The sequence below is a fragment of the Haemaphysalis longicornis genome, unplaced genomic scaffold (assembly GCF_048455015.1).
Source record: "Haemaphysalis longicornis isolate Haplotype H1 unplaced genomic scaffold, Haemaphysalis longicornis Haplotype H1 scaffold_7, whole genome shotgun sequence".
Lineage (NCBI taxonomy): Eukaryota > Metazoa > Arthropoda > Arachnida > Ixodida > Ixodidae > Haemaphysalis > Haemaphysalis longicornis.
Window position 1 is genome coordinate 2,206,003 of NW_027526422.1, and position 21,243 is coordinate 2,227,245.

Here is a 21,243-nt window from a genome sequence, read left to right on the forward strand (position 1 = left end):
ACGACCTAACAGCATTATACTCAAAGTTATGACAACGCGTAAATTCTTCCCGCCCTTGCGCTTTATGCAAGACAGAAACTAGCGCAAAAAAATTATGAAACCGAGATAAACGAATTCGCCATTTCGTCCCAAAGATGACTAACTTATAGTAACACGTCCTCGTGTCTCGCAGACATATGAACGAATAGTTATTTCGCGTTCCCGTTGTGTACACGGCAGTATAAGAAAGCTTGTGCATCCATACCTTCACGCACATGCTTCGTGTTACCTTTTCCAGTCGCCATTAATAGGCAACCTCATTTTAGAGGTGGCTGCCATGAAGACTCATTGACAACGTGCGGTGTTCCTGATAAGTTTCTTTTGGGAGACCATTTATTTGGCGCAAGAATGATGCCACAAACCGGAAGCCAAGTGTGTACGTTATTTCCCGTACACGAAGTGAGCTGTTCTTTTAACAGCGAAACTGCTTAAGCTCAAACTTGGTCCGGTGGCGTCAACAAAAAAAAAATACAAAGAAAAAAGACGCGCGTGGTGCTCTCTGGCGACGGGGGAGAGCACGAAAGCAGCGCGCGTCAACAAAACGCGGAAGGCACGCGCTAGGCTCGCTGCCTAGCCTTCCAGCAGGGCTCAACTTTAGTCAAGCCCAGCTTCCAGCAGCGTCGAGAGCTAGCCTCGCAGCCGGGCTCAACTCTACTCGGGTAAGGCGCGGCATAAAAGGAGGGCAACGGGCGCAAGAATACAGATAGCGGCGCTCAGCCGGCGGGCGGCTGCGCGCAAAAGAAAAGAAAGAAAAGCGCAGCCTGCACTGGTGGTACAAGGCTGTGGAAACCGCGGAGCTGCGGGTCGACTCAGCTTCTCCCCCTGGCATCCACTGCCAGCGTGAAGGACTGACCGGAAGGGCCTTTTAAAATGCGGCTAAACTTGGCCTCACCCATCAACGCTTAGCCTAGCCTAGCAAGAACATCGCAAAGCCTGACAAGACTGAGCGAAGCCTAGCAAAACCTAGCAAAACTTAGCAAAACCGGAAGATCCTATAGGTCGACTCCCAGATCTGCTGCCGCTGCAGCCTTGCACTACTAGTGGAAGCTTCGCCATTTTTCTTCCGTTTTAGTTGCCCAAAAAGACTATCACCTTTAAAATGGCATAGTAAGAGTTGCGCATACGCATGCACCCCATGTTCTCACGCTCGAGCCGTTGCGAAAGCCGGCTTCACTGTTATAGTACCCTATCTACAGTGGTGCACCCTTTACAGGCAGCGCAGAACTTTTCTTGGTATTTTTTGCTAGCTCCCCCGCACCAACCTCAAGTTTGAACAACACGGCTGGTAATAAAGTATGCCAATTCATTTGGCTTTAAACATCGTGAGGAACAACCCCGCCCCGCTCATAGAAAAATGTTTAAGCCCACCCGTATAAACGGGTAGGAAATACCTCAACAGTTAATTGACCGGATTTAAGGGAAATCCCGACAAGGTGGAATGCGTTTCTGCGAAGGATCATGCGATATACACCTCAATGAACGGCTTTTGAACACCTCAACAATTGAACACGTGTCCAGCGTTTCGAGTTGCTGATCGATTCGTTCTCGCGCTACAAACGGCTAGCCTCCTGATTAGCTCAGTTGGTAGAGCGACTGCCCCAGATAAGCGGTGTTCCAGATTCGACTCCTGGACCAGGACGAATTTTTCTTCAACTGCAAAGTTTCCGAGAACGCTGTTTTGTAGCCGAGCGGCTGCATTGAGGTGGAAGAAATGTTCATTCGCCCCTCGAGAGTTGGAAGTGTTTTACACAATTTTCGGCCAAGAAGGGCGCGAGGAAGTGATCGGTGGGTCAACCTCGCCCGCGCTACCAGTGCGGCATTGGCAGCACAATTAAACGGGCTGTTTCGCATGCAGAAGCCCAACATTGTCAACCGGCGCAGGGCCAGGGAAAGTGAATCGTACGCAGCAAATCAAGGGCAGGAAAACAAAGCCTCGACCACAGTTGCAATATCAATAAAATTGTAGCTTTCTGCTGCTGGGCTCAAAAAATATTTCAGCTATTTTGGTATTTACGAGAACAGAACTGTACGAGAACAGAACTCTGTCGGGCATTTTTTGAGCAAGTCACCGCCTGGGCGAGAATGCCGGAGTTAAACGTCGTTTAAGGTCGACTAGTTCTCCCGAATAACCATTTGGACGAGAAACACGATTATGTGTGACTCGTGCAAGCTACTCGAACAGTGTTCTTGAATCACGGCTTATAGCTGGGATTAATCGTTTGGCCGAAATGTCAGCGAAATGACATGGCATTGCGTGCAGCAGTGCATACACTAGCAGGGAGCGTAGGCAGTTCCCTTCCGATCAAGTATGTCTAATCTCGAAGATGTTGGCAAAGAAACTGCTTTTTGATATATTTTGAGAGCCGTCTGTGAGTAAAAGATGCATCCCCATCGTAAACACACTAGATATTGCTGAAATAGCTTGATTGCGTCCCTTAATTCTCTACGTGATCGTATGGTTAGCGTGTTATTTGTGAATCTATGTTATGGTTGGCACATGCATGCACAGCGAAAACAGGGCGCCGGCACAGGTCGCCCCCAGCCAAGCGTTAAGTCGCTGCTACTTTTTATAAACCCATTGCGTTGCTCTAAATGACAACGACGGGGGCTGAAAATTTTCCGAAAGGTTCAAGCAACTTAGGCTTACTCAGCTTCATGCACGAGTTGTAAAGCGTCTTTGCCTTGATGGTGGCGCTGTTGTCGTACGGGTTGGCAGGCTCTTCAAGCAAATCTGCAAGCAGAACAGCATACATAAAGGCGGTGAGCTTTTGTCCCTATGGCCAGCCAGAGATGTAGCTGCCTGTGTTAGTTGAACATGTACAAAGGTAACCCGGTGAGTCAGACCACGAGGTCCAGAGCGACAATACCGGCTTAGCCGAAAAAGAACCCCTGTCAGACCAACCAGCGAAGCTTTTTAGCATGCGACCTGTAGCGGCGACGCAGTGCTTAGGTGACAGGCACGAGCATGATTTATTTCTCTCGAGCGTGGGCGGCGGTCGTCTCTATAAGGGAAGTTTTGCGTCTCGGGAACAGCCGTAAATTTTGCCGTGGTTGAACGCGATGAAGCCAATTTCGTCGAGCGGTTTTCGGGCGAGCGCGCAGTGAACACGCACACAATGGCACGGTGAGACGCTGTTCGGCGCAGCACCGCTGGAGGTAAACTCTGATGAGGCATCGTTTTCTGATGGCCTTACTCTTTCCCTCTGTCACATTGGAGCGAACGAGCGCTTAGACGCTTTCACCAGAGGCCGGGGCGTGGCCGGTGGGGCTTCCGTAGGCGCGGAGAACCGCACGTGCGTTTGCTTGACGTTGACGCGCCTGCTTGAAGGTCAGAGGGCCGCTACCAGGCCGTTCCTGCAGGGTTGTACACGGACTAAAGAGCTTCGCTCAAAACAAGAGCGAGATTTCGGCGGATATTCAAACGGTTTGAAATTTACCCAGCAGTCCATTGCGGTGCACTCAACGTCGGCGCCGAAAACTACCATGTTTTTTAGAGGCGGAAAGCCCATTCTGCGAAAGACCGCCATTGTTGTTGGCCGGTGCGGGAAATGGCCGCTGCTGCGAGGAGCAGCTGAAAAACGCACATTTGAAGAGTTCCCGCAGGACTCGAGCGCGAGAGTCCAGAGTAGGAGCCGAGTGCGTTGCCAGCGCGCTCTTCCCGCCTAGGTTTATCACCGGCTTGGAACGGGCGAAGCAAGAAATCACACAGGCATCAGCAACGCAATGGGTGGTGCACATTGACAGAAACGGTTTAGGTTCACTAACGTGTCGAGCACCCTAGCCTGCAGCCAGGTTGCTGGTCTCGTTATATCCTCGATATACGCGATGCTTCCAATAACCCTCCCCGGCGCTGCATGTGGTTACACCTGTCGCAGAGGCCACGCGACGTTCCCAGGCACTGTGCAGGATCGAGGCCATAATTAATACCACGTTATCCCCGCGTGTTGGCAAACTACATTTTGCTCCCACATCCACTGCGGACCTCACCCGGCGCCTCCGGCTGGTTCGCTTGAAACACGCCCGTTATTTCGAGCGACCCGTAAAAGGACGCCGCTGTTGGGCCTCAGTAGCCTAAGGTGGTGGCATGGCAGGTTTTGGAGCGAACGACCTATAGGTATGAGACCCTGCATGCTCAGCTTTTTTCCAGGACTACTGTGGGTCTAATGCGTATCATTCTGTGCCTAGTACCCCCGCAGCCAGTACCGTGTAATGCCCTGCATTTCCACAGAAATGCAGATTTCGTGAAAGTAACACCTATATTCGTTATAATGGTGTAAATGGTGTAAACTGAGATTGTCGTACAGAATTTTTAAGAACTAAAAAATAAAAATCAGGAAAAATAAAAATTTCACAAAAATAATCTGACAAAATAAAAAGTATGAATCTTGTACACCTCAAAAAAACCGAAGAATAAACAAAAAAGTCCGCAAAAAAAACGTTGGCAATACGAATAAAAAATAGCGAGAATGGCGTATCATGTAATGCCTTGCATTTCCGCAAAAAATTCAGATTTGTCGAAAGTAACACCTTAATCGTTATAACAGCGTAAATGGATATAATTTATCGGAAAAACCAAAAATAAAAAAATAGAATTTTCGCAAAAGAGATCTCACAAAATCACAAATATTCATTTTATACGTCTCCCCCAAAACCGAAGAATAAACGAGAAAAGCCCGCAAAAGAACATAGCAAAAAGGTACAGTTGACCCTCATTATAACAAAAAATGATATATCGAATCGTCGGCTATAGCGTACTAAATACGATCATTTGTTGGTCAAGCTTTATTTCAACGACACTTATTCTTTTATAACTAAACTGAAACCGTAAGGCGCGCGTGATGTCGGATATAACGAAGAAATATTTGCCCAGGACACTGACAAGCTACCTGAAAAAACCCTCCGGCATCCAAAACTGCACAAGTATAAAGCCACTTCTGTACATGGACAGTGTGCGAAACTCCATCCTGCTAAGTGCTGTGAGTAGGCACGAGATGAAGACACATGCTTGACCAAATAATTTTGTGAAGTGAACCTTGCTTTGTTGTAATTTCACGTACTCATGTTGCGGCTCATTCAGCTTAAAGTGCAATAAGGGGTAAGGTAAGGGTTACCTTGTTTATAGAGGATTCGAAGCCTAAAAAATGCATTTTTGTGTCCAGTGTTTTTGCGCGATCCAGATTGTAGATTTGTTAGAGCCAATTTTTGCCTCTGGCGTTAAAACGAATATCGGAAATAACGAACTAATTTGCTGCCCCGATGCCACTTCGTTACAACGAGGTCCGACTGCGTAACAACAGCGTAAATGGGCCAACTCTGCCGTACGCCTGGCATCTTCGAAAAAAAAAACATAATTAGTGAAGCAAAGGCACTTCATCGCTATAGTATAGTTGGTATAGTATTTACATCATTGACGAAAAGGAAAATAAGAAAACTTAAAAAAATAACCCCACGTCTTTCGCTACTCATAGCCATATTTGGCTGCACGGACTCCCACACTGCACGAGCGGCAGAAGAATGTGGCGCATTAGCGGCCAATTCTCTGAATTTCTGCAGATTACTTTCTGTAAGATGTTCCCTTAACACGGACTCAAGGAATCCTGGAATGAGGACTCTTCCCCAGGGCTAACTGCTTTATATAGGACAGCTGCAAGTTGGGCGAGTTAGTACGTGTTCATACTTAATCACAGCGCGAAGAACGGGACAGATCCTTCCTTCGCGCTGTGATTAAGTAAGTGCTAGCTGCTTTATAGGCACTTTTATTCCTTCTCCTTCTCTACGCATTGAAGTGTTTTGTGTCTGTTAGGTCGGACTGGGGACGGGGCGGGGTTTATCAACACGTTCCCATAATGCTCTGCATCGCACCAGAAGTGCCGGGCTTGTATCTACCTCGGAGCGGAATATCGGCGTTGCCTGCACTGGAACAAAAGTTGTCGTCGTTGTCGTTCCTTTGTTCTTGGCGCACATAAACTTTGGGGACTGCACAGAGCGCGTGAGTTTTGACGGGCAATGAGCCGGCTGCACAAAACTGTGAATTGGGAACGTAAAATTCACAGAATGGTGCATGGCACGTGAGTGCAACAGGTGCATCCCAGCCACGCAGAAAAGACAAAGAAACGAAAGCGAAGAGAGAAATGCAAGCCAATCTGCCAGTTAAAGCGTTATCGGCAAGTATCGCCATGCTTTCTCCTTCAAAGCGCGTAAGCACACTCGCGGCACTTCAGTGCTCCGAGGAATTTTATTGCGAAAGCGATATTGACCTAGTCCAGCAGGTTTCGCGATGCGTGAGACTTTGACGTTTAAGTGATACCACGTAACTCACCGCAGCTGCGTGTTTCCGTCTCCAAAACGGTGTAGTGGCAAAACTTCCGGTGACGTCCCACAAAAATAAAAAAATTAAAGCCGTTCCACTCAACGTGAAAGCTGTCAACGTGAAAACATGCAAAGCAGTGATTCGCCATAACGGCCTGCGGCACCGTTATCCGCTTACTGCTACTACCCATCACGCTCTTCGCCTCCCTGTCTCACTTCTCTCTTGATGAATTGAACGGAGGTTTGTCCAAAGCAGTTCAAATTTCCCGCCTTCGCAGTGCTCGCGCGCCCCCTGCCTGGAACGAACAGCGCGAGCGGTTCTCGCACGTGCCGGCACCTTACTGCGCAGTCCACAACGCGTTGTTTTTGGCGGTCACTTATTTCGCTTACTATCGTAAAATTGGGCCCATCTCCCCGCGAGGGGGACTCGAGTAAATGCGTCGCATAGGGGGTGGGTGTATTGCGTTAACGTTTAGTGTTTAGGGAGTTGGTGGTAGTGAATGCGTTGTATCAGCAGCTTCTTGACGTAGTTTGAATGAGTCAAGGATATAAGGCGCGTTCGTAGCCTCCAATTCTGTGTCGGTTTTGTGGCGCAGTGGGAAGAGCACCATGTACATTGCGTTCCGCCCGCGGGGTCGAGGGATCGAAACCAGGCGCCAGATAGTATTTTTTCATATAGTGTAGGGGGAGGGGTGTGGACTACGACTACGGACGTCAACGCGGGTGACATCGTGAGTTACGGAAATGCTCTGCATTAAAAAAAAAAAAAAACAAAGAACAAATACGCGAAGCCGTTTATGCATTACGTAGTAATAAGGATGATCATAAAAAGTGAAAATATTGCTGCGCGTGTAAGCATTTGCATCGAAACGTTTCACGCATTTACGAAAGTGGGGCGGATGCGCCACGAGCGCCTTCTAGTGGTAGCAGCAGTTGTAAAAAAATAAATAAATAAACAGCGGGCGAGCGCGATCGTACAGGAAGCGATGACGCGCTGCTTGTGTTTACATTCTCGAGTGACAATGGTTGTGGTCGCATTGTTTTTCAGCGGTATGCCAAGCTTTTGGACCATGGACCATGGAACATGGACCATGCTAAGCTTTTGGACATGGACCATTTCAGTGCGGATGCTTGCCCCGATGCCCGTTGCCGAAGCTGTAATTGTCGATGTAATTATTAATGGTATTTACTAACTAACAGTGAGCGGTAGCGGTATGGTAAAAATGCACAGAGACTGCCTTCACTGCGAGTTGTGAGCCGGGAACGCTGTTTGGCGTTCCGCCTGGACGGAACGCTATAAGCAAGGGCTTTCTCGAAATCCCCGTCACCTTATCTACGCTTGATAAAGAGCGCATCCTGCACTTGTAGTAACTATTTTTAGTCAAGTTCACGAACAAAAACACAGCCTCCGAAAAAGTTGTAGTTCTGGGTATTGTATTTCTGAAATGCAAGGGCGGGAAGTACTTTGGACGATTTCTTTCTCAGCCAGCTAACAAACGGTGATATAATCGCAGGAATAATATTGGAATAGTACTGCAGCCTCTGATTTTGGGACCATTTTTACAGGGGCCGTGCTCACATTTCTCGAAATTTCTATTTCCACAGGACGCGTATGTGTCAGAATTGAAAGGTTAGCAGCAAAAATAGATAAAGAGAGCGTTAAACTTAAACTGCACCTGTTGACTGTCATTCGCGAACGGTTTTGTTTATTTTCCGTACCGGTGAACAGTGGTTCAGAGTCCAGAGTCACGTCAATTTGGTGGTACAGTGTAGGGTATGGGGCATCTCATAGCACCATTCCCTAGTAGGCTGCATTGCAGGTGCTTAAAATATAAATTATAGCCTACATCTGAGAATGTTAGTCCCAAAACCTGTGTCACCGAAATCATGCAGGTGCCATTGACAAAACTTTTTTCACTTATTCTCTACAACTGCAATGCCGCTATCTACCACCAGCTCAGCTCCAATTTCTAAAATTTCAGTAATTGGCAACGGTGCCAGTGTTTCAGTAAACTACTTATGTACTTTATTGCCGCTTTCCAGTTTTCGCTACAATTTGCGTAGACATTTTGTCCCTTAAATTGAAATTTTTGAGGGAAAGATGTGTGCTAGCAGTCCCTTTTTCTTATATTGATTTGATCAATCGTGTGGGGCACAAACAAAACAAATTGCCCTTTCCAGCCACCTCATTCCATAGAGGTGATTTCCTGTACAAGCTGGGTCAACTTTTCAAGCGTTGTAGTCACACGCCAGGAGCATCTTCTAGTGGTAACAAGGGCCGAGCGCCAGGCTTGTACCTATTTTCTCAATAGGTGCCCGGCACCACCAAGGCACGCGAATGCACATGGTGACTTCCACAGCTATGCTGGACGCTCTACTCGGTAACTGCCTGTGGAAGGACATGCCGCCAGACTCTTCCACCCTTGGGCAATGCGGTGTTGTAGAAGGCCGGGGCCCCACCAGGTTGACAAAGTTCAGAAGGCCCTCGCAAGGGTAAAGGCAGCTTCCCAGGCGTGAGCTTTCCTTTCAAAAGTCCGCACTCGACCAGGGACACCTGTACCCATTAAAGGAACCAGTGGGTGCCCGGCGGTGCGCGGATTCGAACCCTGTACTTCCCCCATACAAGGCAAATGCAGTACCTCTGAGCCATCCCTGATGAGGCATAGCCACATTACGTTTCTGCAGTGCGCTGCAGAAACGTTGTGTCCATGTAATGTAGGAACACACTGACCGCCAGGCTCATGGGTTAACTGCAGAGGGTTTTCTGACACCAGTGCTTAAGGCGGCTACAGACTGCTTCCGCATCAAGGTTAAAGGGCAAAACCAAACTGCTGAGGCCCGATGAAAACAAGGTTAAAGTGATGCCGTATCTTCATATATGCTGTCGCACAACATAAAAAAATATTGTTTCATGGCACGGTGTTCGAGTAGTGTTTTCCGCGCCATGAAAGCTGTCCAGGCTGTGCACGCACATTGAAAACGCCAATACTGGGAGAGCTGGAAAAGGTGATGGCGGAGGTGTGGGTCCTATACAAAAATTACACTGGTGTGTACAGGCGTCCACAGAATAAACCGGACCAAGCGAGCGGCGCGCGAATACTATCGGTGCGACACCTTCCGGCCCAGCGCCTGCTGTCGAGATAGCGGAGGGCGCATGCGTGTCTCTCCCTATAGTTTGTGCATGTCAGTTTCCTTGACTGCGGCTGCAGCACTCCGTTCCTCTCGAATGCGACGCGCGGCGGCGCCTTGCGCGGCTCGCCTACCGAGCGGGCGTGATGCTTGGCAGCAGCCGGCAGCGTGCGCCATGCGCTGATGCCGCGTAACTGTGCGTTCATCTGAGAATGTTTGTTCGGCGCTCTTTATATCATTTTAATGACTGGAACGCAAACTAACGTTGAAGAAAGGCTGCGATAAAGATTCACACATGACTAAAACAGTGCTGGTCGTTATGCGACGAACACAGTTGATAGCAAGAACTGAATACAGCGAAGGTTTATTCGGTTCGGAACAAAAAAAAAAAAAAAACATCGGTGATTGTCCGAGTGGTTCCCCTTATTATTGTGTGTGAAGTTTCCGTCATTTTTAATAACTTCACGAATGCGTCGTGGGAGCGACTCATAAAGCGACTTTATGATTTCGGGACGGGGGCGCAGGCGTCCCGGAGGCTGCACCCCCACTGCCACGTAGGCGAACAGTATCCTGTATAAAACTATGCATCAATTTCATCCTCTTTCCACATCGGGAATTACAAAAGCCCCGTTAGCCGATGCGGGTTACCTGAAGTGTTTTGTAAAAAAACAGCGACAAGAAACGCTTAACAAACGGTGCTTATAAACCTACGATTAAAACGTTTCAAATGAACCCAGCTGAATAAAATTTACAGGGACATTTTATATCGGTTGCTCCGAAATATAGTTATTAACAGGTAGTTATGCATTGCTAGACTTAACAATTACGCTTAGCGTTGCACTCGGGACCCCCGAAGAAATGCTCAACAATTCTCACATTAAACCGTGCTCCCGATTTGACCTCTTACACAATAAATTGAGAACGACTCAGCGTGCAATGGAGCGGAAAATGACAGGTGTAACATTAAGGGACAAGAAGAGAGCGGAGTGGGTCAGGGAACAAACACGTGTTAAGGACATATTAGTAGAGATTAAGAAAAAGAAATGGACGTGGGCAGGGCATGTAATGCGAAGGCAAGATAACCGCTGGTCATTAAGGGTAACAGAGTGGATCCCTAGAGAAGGCAAGCGTTGCAGGGGGTGGCAGAAAGTTAGATGGGCAGATGAGATCAACAAGTCTGCGGGGATAACTTGGTCGCAGTTGGCAGAGGACCGAGGTAATTGGAGAATAATGGGAGAGGCCTTTGCCCTGCATTGGGCGTAGATAGGCTGATGATGATGATGATGATGACTGTAGTAGTTTATATATCATCTAGAATGCACATTACCAGCTACGTTTGAGAGTTTAGTTTCGTACCTGCGGCTCATCGGACGCCAAACACGTTAATCCCAGCGAGTGGAGAAAGTCGATTCGTCTGTGAATATAACTTCCTTCCACGCGTCCGTTGTCCACCGCTCCACTGCCCGGGCGAACTCCAGCCTTTCCAGCCTCTGGCGGTCCGTCACACGCGGTTTCTGCGCTGCCCCGCAACTCTCGAGTCCCGCCTCCTTCAGTCGTCTTCGAATTGTCTCGCAAGAGACATTCAATGACAGCTCCTGTCGAATTTCTTTTGCAGACAGGAGGGGATCTGTCACAGCGGCTGCGACAATCAGTAGTTCCTGCTCCTCACTGGTGACTTTAGGCCACCCGCTGCGCTCTGCGTCAATAAGTCTGCCCTGATCATCGCGGTAAGCTTGAATAATGCGGCTTACAGAAGTCCTAGACCTCCCGGTGAGGTGGCAACTTTCCCACTGAGTAGTCCCTTCGAAGTCGCACGATGTGCCTCCGTTGCTCGATGGGGACGCGGGAAGGCATTCTGCACGAATATGACCATGCAGGACGAGTTACGTGCTTTATACGCTTCATAGCTATCACTGTCCAATGGGTGACATGGAAGGAAACGCCTCATTGCTTTTCGATAGCAATTCACTCACACCGACAGCTGTGTATTTCGGTCTATTTTTCCGAAGCGAATAAACTCTTTCCTTCCTACTTTCTTCCCTCCTCCCATCTTTAAACCGCCTCTGCCGCACGGGAAAAACTCGAACTAAAAAAAAAACATCGCTGTTTTTAGTTCTATCAACTGTGTGTTTGTCGCATAACGACCAGCACTGGTTCAGTCATGTGTGAGTGTTTATCGCAGCCTTTCTTCAACGCCAGTTTGCGTTTCAGTCAATAAAATGATAAAAAGAGCGCCGAAACGAACATTCTCAGATGAACGCACAGTTACGCGGCATCAGCGCATGGCGCACGCTGCCGGCTGCTGACATGCATCACGCCCGGTCGGTAGGCCCGCCGCGCAAGGCGCCGCCGCGCTTCGCATTGGAGAGGATCAAAGTGCTGCAGCCGAAATAAAGGAAACTGACATGCACAAACTCTAGGGAGGGACACGCATGCGCCCTCCGCTATCTCGACAGCAGGCGCTGGGCCGGAAGGTGTCGCGCCGATAGTATTCGCGCACCGCTTGCTTGGTCCGGTTTATTCTGTGACGGCCTGTACATGAGAAGCACCAACTCCACAGTCTGAAGGCCTGGAATGAATACATTGTACTACATACATAAGCATCTTCAACTCTCACCGCGGCTTCATGGCTGTAAACAAGAGGTGTGCTTGAGAAGCAGCGGCTTTACAGCCTGAGGGCCTCACATGAATCCATTCCAGCGTACTACATAGGTCTGCAATTCTTGCCGTAGCCTTCTAGTCAGACGCAACAGCCCACCTCTGCAAAGGAGCAACATTAGCACCTCGAAGGACTGACATCAAACCATTGCAACCTGCTGGGCAACTGGTTCCTATTCTTACTGCAGCTGTACAGCCAGAATATTCTTGAAAAGCAGCGATATGAAGCGCTAAAGTCCTGAACTATTCTGATATGCTGCAGCATTTTCTATTCATACCGCAGCTGTATAATCAGATGCAACTGTGCATGCTTGAATATCAGTGACACAGCACTCTGAAGACCCTCCAACTCGTCAAAGTCGCTAGAACAATAATAACTTCCAAGTGTATGGAAGAGGTGTTGAATCTAAACAAACTAAAGATCTATGGGAAGTCTCTGAAACAATTGTCCCACTTGGTAGAATAACGGCTCTATCATTGCAAGGGGATGGTGGACACCTGACTGTTTGCCAATACACTTTGTAAACTCCTTTGGAAAAACTTATACTCTACTGTTGAACTGCACAAGCACCAAAATGTAATCATGAAACTTCAGCCATCACTTTGAAACACAATTTTAAAAAACACATTTTTATTGCTCACGAAGGAATTCTACAAACTCTGAAGAAAAATAAAGGAAAGATAGATTGCTGGGTTCATTCCTCAGAAATCCACTGCACAATTCCAAAATAACTTTAATAGCTGACAACACTTCAGACAGAATCCAACAGTGCCAACAAAATAACGGCAATTTTAGATCAGTACACCCTTAGTCGGCCCCTTTGATGACACTTTCATTAGCAACGGGAACTACGAACCAGCAGCGTAGCAGGCATAATAAAACACTGGGTGTATGTGGATTTTTAAAAACAATTTATCAAAAACACGTTGAGTAATGCCGCGGGCCCACATACTTTCAGCTTTCTGCAATCACGGGGTCCGAAATCCAGCAATGTCTTTGGCACCTTTCTCATAACTTGTAAAAATACTACTGTAGTGTCCTATGTAGTGGCGCTGTCGTCCCGTACTCCAGAAACACATCCGCGTGTGGAAATTCCGGCGCATAAGACTGCCAACTGTCTGCCTGTGTAGCCCATGATTGAACCTGCTTCACGTGTGGCCATTACGAGGTCACTTTCAACAGTACTGTCGAAGTTTGCGTCACGGGCGTGGAAGAAGCCCGGCCCGAGTCGCCGAAATCGTTCCAGAAGAAGACGCTGAGAGTGTTATGAACATTCTTACTGTTCACACTGACAAATGACACACTGACTGTTCTCCTGCGTGGTGCTTAGAGGACTGCAGTATGTACTAAATAAAAAATAAGCGTACGGGTGTCTACTTTGATGTTGGGGTTCAACCTGTTTCTCTGGCATCACCCCTGTTCCTCATAACATTTTTAGTGGACACTGGTTCAGCTGTATCGATAATGGGAGAACAAAGCTTTCAAAACCTCTTCAGAGACCAAGTTGAGCTTAAAAAATCGCAACTAACATTGCTGGATTTTTCACGTCGAAACATTCCTGTGCATGGACAGTTCCCTGCCCTCACTGTGCACAAATCGGAAACAGCTGTAGTGACCTTCCACATTACCCAAGGTGGAACATCGCTTCTGGGTATTGATGCCGTACAAGCTGTTGGTCTCCATATTGCGGGCACAGAATTACGCTGCCTTGCTATGGCCAAACATTGACACAAACCAAGTAAAACGCTGACACAAGGCCCCGAAATGCTATAGCCCCGAAATGCATCCACAGAACTCAAAAAAATTGTCACCGCCCACCACAAAACCACCCGAGTCGGAAGAAATAGTGTCTCTGGTGATGTCTGTACATCAAGATGAACTGAGTCGGGCGACAGTGGAGGATAACACTCTCCGAGAAGTTTCCCGGTACGTGCAGACATCGTGGCCGCCCCGCAAGAATCAGGCACCTAAGCTGACTCCACACTATGAAGGCCGAAAGGAGTTGACAGTTGTTGATGGCATGCTCTTCCGTACTAAACGCATCGTAGTTCCTGCCAAGCTCACAGTGACTTTTGTCCAGCTGGCTCACAAATCCCACCCTCGTATCGTGAAAACCAAACAACACCTACGAGAGAAGTATGATGGCCAGGGTTAGGCAAACATGGTGAAACAGCTATCCGCAGTTGTTCCATTTGTCAGCACGCGGACAAAAGTGGCAAGATCTCACCCACACCACTAAGCCAATTCCCCTTCCTGACAAACCTTGGGACGAGCTAGCTATTGACATTGTTGCTCCTTTTGAGCGTGCACCTGCAGACTGCCGATTTGCCATTTCAGTAGTTGATTATTTTCAAAACGGCCAGAACTGCATTTTTGCACTGACGTTACCACTCACACGGTGACGCAGTTGCTTCTAGCACTCTTCGTACGTGAGGGTTACCTACTGAAATAGTGTCTGTTCACGGTCGACTTCACATCAAGGGAATTTGAGTCCTTTTTTGAAGAACGTGGAATCAACCACATCTTTCCTGCCATGTACCACCCACAGGCTAATGGTCTCATTGAGAGATTTAATCGTGTACTGAAGTCATACATTCACCTGGCTCTGCTGGAGCAGCGTCCAGTGAGGAAACTGTGACTGAGTACTTGGGAGTATACAGAGCCACCCCTCACAGCACCTCCAGTCTCTCTCCGGCCGTTCTTCTACATGGCCGACACATGAGAACTTCTTTGGACGTCATTGGTCAGCCGACAGCTGACTTGAGCACAAATCATTCACGGGAGATGAGTCCGCTAGGAAAAAGGGTCGCAGAGTGTCAACGAAAAAGTAAGACATACGCTGAGCAACAGCGAGCTGCAAGGGTCCCCAAGTTCCAAGTTGGCACCTACATACGAGTGAAGAAACCAGTGAAGAAGAGACCATAGGGCACTTCAAGTTATGGACCACTATTAAAATCCTCAAAAATTGGTCGCTGGTCCTTCTATCTGGAAGGCGGTCGAACTTGGAACGCTTCACAGCTATCAGCGGTGCCAAAAGAGGCATTATCAGGGCAATAAACTAACAAGGACAACTCTTGCACACACAACAAGCTCCCGTTGACGGACTACCAAAGTACAGCCGCACCATCGAAGTCTTGGATCACTGCACCTGGGGGTCCGCCACAAACACAATCTGCGAGTTCATCCGCAGATCAAGTTGAGTCTTCACGCGCTGTACCACCACATGTACCACCGAGCCCACCACAGCCGCCAGCTTCGCAGCCACAAAGTCTGGCTCCAGGCTCTGGCACTGAAGAGTGCAAGCAGTGTACCGGTTGAGGGAAATGGACTCGATGCCGGGGCCACCACCTCGCCGGCCCAGAAGAAATCGCAGACCTCCAGTGCGCTTCCAATATTACGTGCAGTGATTTGGCGGGGAGGGAAAGATGTAGTGGCCCGCTGAAGCACCGGGTGCCGCCGTATTATCCGCAGACGCCAACATGTGGCACCACCTCTGTAATATGCGTGCACGCACGCATTCTCCACTTTCTTTCTTTCCAAATTCTTGATCTCTTTCAATCACCTACCGCATCCTCCCCTTTGCTTTCCGAGGTTTTCTTGACTGCCAACTCTTATTTCTGTGTTATTTTCAACGAGCCCCTCATTTCCTATTCAGATTCTCTACATGCATAGCGAGGGCCTCTGTTCTGGCAGTCTTGGTGCCATAGGAAGCTTAAGAGGGTTCAACGCTGGTTGACCACTCTCGACATGTCGTAGACACTCGAGTCACGGCCCGGGGGTAAAAAGAAGGTCCCCTTCACGCCGAGTAGTCCGAGTGGCGCTGGCTACCATCCCCAAGCACAGGAAACAAAAATACCTAAACATAAATACCCCAGAAAGTGGAGGGGAAAATCGCTCCGCCGGTAGCGTAGTGGTTATCGCACCAGACCGGTATTCTGGAGGTCGTGGGTTCGGATTCCACCTGGCGGGCATTTTTTCTCCACTTTCTTTATTTCCAAATTCTTGATCTCTTTCAATGACCTAGCTACCGCATCCTCCCCTTTGCTCTCCGAGGTTTTCTTGACTGCCAACTCTTATTTTTTGTCTTATTCCACGGAACCCCTCATTTTCCATTTTCTGATTCGCTACATGCTTAGCGAGGGCCTCTGTTCTGGCAGTCTTGGTGCCAAAGGGAGCTTAAGAGGGTTTAACGCTGGTCGACCACTCTCGACATGTCGTAGACACTCGAGTCACGGCCCGGGGGTTAAAAAGAAGGTCCTGCGGGTTCGATTCCCGGCCGCGGCGGCCGCTTTTCTGATGGAGGCGAAAAGCAAAAACGCCCGTGTGCACGAGATTTCGGCGCACGATAAAGATCCCCAGGTGGCCAAAATTAATCCGGAGCCCTCCACTCGGCGCGCCTCATCGCCTGCGTTGCGTCGGCGCGTTAAATCCCACAATCAATCAATAAAAAGAAGGTCCCCTTCACCCCGAGTAGTCCGAGTGGCGCTGACTACCACCCCCAAGTGCAGGAAACAAAAATACCTTAACATAAATACCCGAGAAAGTGCTGGGGAAACAGCCCCGGCGGTAGCGTTGTGGTTATCGCACCAGACCGGTATTCCGGGGGTCGTGGGTTCGGATCCCACCCGGCGGGCATTTTTTCACCACTTTCTGTTCGACTCAAAAAATTCTTCATCTCTTTCTATGACCCCCCACAACCTCCCCTTAGCTTTCCGAGGTTTTCTTGACTGCCAACCCTTATTTTATGTCTTATTTAACGGAGCCCCTCATTTTCCATTTTCTGATTCGCTATATATATATATATATATATATATATATATATATATATATTCACATACGATGTGTAGTGCAGTGCATCTGTACGGCCGATATAACTACTTATGCTAACGAACAACCATAGTCCATAGCAGTCATGAAACACTGTCTATATAACGCCAGCGCGTTTGATTACCTGAAAAATATTACCTTTTTGATTAGCTATTTGATTACCTCAAAAAAAGCTACGCAGTCTCAGATGATTGCGTACAACCGTTTTGTGCTTCCCACATCTCTTCAATGATGCCGTAATGACGCCTGTTCACGTCAGGATAAAAACGCATCGTTGCTCCGATTGTAGTACCGCCCAGAGCAACCTGCGAAACCACTGCGTAAGGATACCTTCCGTTGTCAGTAGAGTGAACTAGAATGTGAGTTGTAACACCAGCTATGTAGGCCTCACACTTAACATCGGGTGAGCCCGTGTTCACAGCCAGAAAAAATAACCCTTGCAGGTTGTCAACGCTGCTGTCATAGAACAAAGCCTCTCAAATTCCATCAGGAAGATTGCCTTACACAGACACACGTCAGACCACAACAAATAAAGCCAGGACGTTCTCGGCAGGAGATAGGTGACGATGCTACGAGTAAAAACAGCCCACCACGACTTCCTCACGTACAAATGACGATTTGGCAAGAGACACAAGGCGCAGACGACTTGAGGCCTTATGATGCACTACATTCGTAACATTTCGTACACAAATCGCACACCTTGGAAGACGCCATTTTTTTTACGGGTGCTTTCTACTACTAGAAGGCGCTCATGGCGCATCCGCCCCACTATCGTAAATGCGTGAAACGTTTCGATGCAAATGCTTACAGGCGCAGCAATATTTTTACTTTTTATGATTATTCTTATCACTACTTAATGCATGAATGGTTTCTGCGTATTTGTTCTTTGTTTTTTATTTTTGTGTGACGTCACCGGAATTTTTGCCACTACAGCGACTACAGCGTTTTGGAGACTGAAATGACTGAAACACGCCCCGCAGCCTCAGCGGCGGCGACTAGCTGCACCTGTGGGCAAGTTGGAGAAGTAGGAGGTGCGACCGGTTCGCGAGGCGGGAAGACGCAAGTCGCATGACGACGTATGTTTGAGGTGTGAAGACGCACTCGCCGAGGGCTGATCATGCAATCTGCTACCACCGCCGATAAACCCAGTTGTCCGCTGCTGCACCGACAGCCGCCGACTGCGTCGGACCGTCCTGCAGATGTCGTTCGGCTGGCTAATGAGTTGTGGAAACCTGAGCACGAGCGCGCAAAGCGGCAGGCCGAAACGGGGGAAGAACGGGAACTTCGGCGACCTAAGCGTCGGAAGAAGGATGCAGACACCATAGAGTTTCTTAGTGTAAGAAACTCTATGGCAGACACGACCGCGACGAGCTTTGGAGGCGGCAATGAACGCCTCGCATTCGGCTTCGACGACGGTTTCGGGAAGTGACGAAACGACGGCAGCGAGTGAGCGCTCGCAGTAAGGAACTCTCGACTAGCCATGCCATTCGGTTGGGAAACTGTGCTTCGGCTTCTTTCACTTGCATAACCGGGCTACGCTGCAGCCATTTTTTTTTTTGCTTCATTCGATCACATTATATTTGCCGTCATATCTTATACTTTCGGCGGAGTAAATGGTCTTGCTAACGGCTGCTTGGTTAGGTAACACCAACCTCACAATATTGTCGTATGAAAATAAATGTAGGCGCCTAACTTTCGCACCCAACAATTGCTTCTGCGTGTACTTACGTTTTGTAGTGAGCTAGCTCAACAGCAAGGTTAAAATACAGAACACCGCTTACTTGCGTCGCCAAACCTAGAAAGCAATTCTAACTTCACACTGCCGTGATTTGCTTCGCCTCAATACACGTAGGCGAACGATTTGGCCCGTACTGAGCTGTTGCATATTTCGTTCCCAAGCTTCTGTAGAGCTGGAAAAACGGCAATATTGTTTATTCTCTCGCTATTTAATTTTATAGGAGACGTAAGAGTCGTGTTATTTGACTTCTAAATGAGTAAGAAGCGAATAATGATTTCCTCCGAATGATTTCGACGCGAATGTTCAGTATTTGCAAGTAATGCATGCTGCCGCTCGCAGCTGTAAACACAGCATTGAGAACTCACCTGGCGCTTATTTTTCTGAAACACACGCATCAATGAATGAACATTTACAAATGCAAAGCCGTTCCCACAGACAGAATAGGCCGCTTATGTCCCGTCCGACAGATCAAGAAAAACGGCCTTGGTGTTCGCTTCCAGTGGCTCCCTCGCTCGTAGAGGTGACAGGGAAGGGAGCCACTGACAAGTTTGCGGCAGAAGAGCTTTCAATTCTCGCTTGTGGAAATTGCTGCCATAAAAACGGCGCATCCAGTTGGCCGGTGTCTTAACATCTCTACATATAAACCACCGCTGAAGTCGAGCGACAGTCGCCGCCGTAATAGCTCAATTTGTAGAACACCTCACGCGTTATGCGGAGGCTGTGGGTTCGACTTCCGCGTACGGAACAAGGCTGTTCCTTTCTCAAATTTCATTTCTTTGTTCCTGTTTCACAAGAAGACAATCACACGTAACTCGGCGTAATAAATACTTTGGAGCAGCCTTAATGAGCCATGCAACTTTGATACTTGTTCTTACGGTATTCCTCGTTGTACATATTTCTCATGTAGATACAAACAAAGCGAAACTTTATCTAGTAGGACTTGATTGCTGGCGTGCGAAGGAATAGGTCTGCGCAAAGACGAGGCCGGAGAGAAGAGAGGACAAGACGAGCGCTCGTCGCGTCCTCTCCTTTCCGCGTCCTCGCCTTTTGCGCAAACTTATTCCTTCGCAGGAAATTTTACCGCCCGACGGCGAGGAAAGTAATGGGTGCCCGAACAAAACTCACTCAAGCGCGTGACGAGAACAAGGTAAACCAGAGGCGATGAGACGACCGCCGACAGAAGGAGGCGCAGTGCAAACGCAAAAAGGGCTCGGGGGAGAAAGAGTGCAAAAAAGCGGAGGCTGGCCTTTGAGTATGATCTGCAGCTCGTCGGAGAGCACCTCGAAGGTGGAGATGCTGGGCCGGTCCTCCGGGATCTGGTGTCGCTTGTTCCAGGCGCCGCACGCGAACTGGAAAAAGTCTGCGCACGGGTCGGCGCTCTGGTCCATCCCGTTGAGCAGGGACGACGCTGCACGAAGGACGACGACCCGTGTGGATTCCCCGCGTCTGGCACGCGGCTCTGCGAGCGCGCTGTCTGCCTCACTTCGTGCCATCCGGCCCAAGTATTCATTTCGGCGCACACTAGAGCTCCTCACCAAGAGCAATGAAAAAGGATAAAACTAAACGAGAAGTGTTCCCTGCAGGGGGCGGACAGCGACACTTTCTATTCCTAGTTTGTGTGTAACAATAGGTAGAGATAGACAAAACACGTTCTGTTCCGTTTTCTGATGCCCTAGATTTAACTGCCATTTTCGTTTTGTGATCAACGCCGTCATCTTTCACTAGCGGAGCAAAATATTCCATGCCTTTCTCGTGAAGGTATAGTGAATAGATATCTCAAGGATACCAGCTCGCGCGGTGCTTTCGACGGCTCTTGCTAAACACACGGCCCCGAACAGAAGCACAGCTATGCGTTGTCACAAGCAGCAGAAACAGGCGAAAACAAGTTGCACTGCGACTGCTTCTCTAGAGAGCGACAACACATACAACAATGGCGCCCGTCTGCTGTACTGTGTTCCTGCGTCCCGTCCTCTGCGCTATTGTTTCTTCAGCATAAAAGAATTGGAGCATTTAAGGCGAAGCTCTAGACGGCGCTAGGTGCGCCCAGGAAATGCCGGGCTTGTAACCACAAGGGAACGGAATTTCGCCACGGAGACCACCGTCGTGACCTGCTCCTCGTGTCACGCGCCACCGCTGCCCACAATGCAGCACATGCTGTGGGAGTGCTCGGTGCCCACGGCGGAGAGAAGAGCTCATCTTCCGCCGAACACCAAGGCCCTCCAGGAGTGGGCATCGCCTCCTCTGGCCCAGGCGCTCCGCTCCCAAAAAGACAAGTACCTCGCGGATACGAAACAGAATGTAGACGCTCTCACCGCCTTTGTCGCCCTCCCCAGCTCTGACTAGACTTTGAGCCACGCCCTCTTTATAAAGAATTGTAATTTACTCTTTACAGAGGCGGCCATTTTCTTGACCGCACAACAGCGACGGTTTTTCGCGGAATGGAGCAACTGAGGCTGTCGCCCCATAAAAAATTAAGGCCGTTCCACCCAGTGCGAAAGCTGTCGGAAGTGAAGAGCAGTGACTCGCCATAATGGCCTGTAGC

General features: G+C 48.8%; 1 protein-coding gene across 1 annotated transcript in view; it reads right to left on the reverse strand.

Annotated features, from left to right (window-relative positions):
- The window catches only part of LOC144144302 (neprilysin-1-like), a 205,113-nt gene that overhangs the window by 125,838 nt on the left and 58,032 nt on the right, over positions 1-21,243 (reverse strand). Inside the window, exons 5-6 of the mRNA XM_077675682.1 lie at positions 19,948-20,109; positions 2,687-2,770 (exon numbers count right to left, since the gene is read on the reverse strand). Of these exons, the coding sequence (XP_077531808.1) occupies positions 2,687-2,770; positions 19,948-20,109 (246 nt within the window). The remainder of the gene's footprint in view (positions 1-2,686; positions 2,771-19,947; positions 20,110-21,243) is intronic.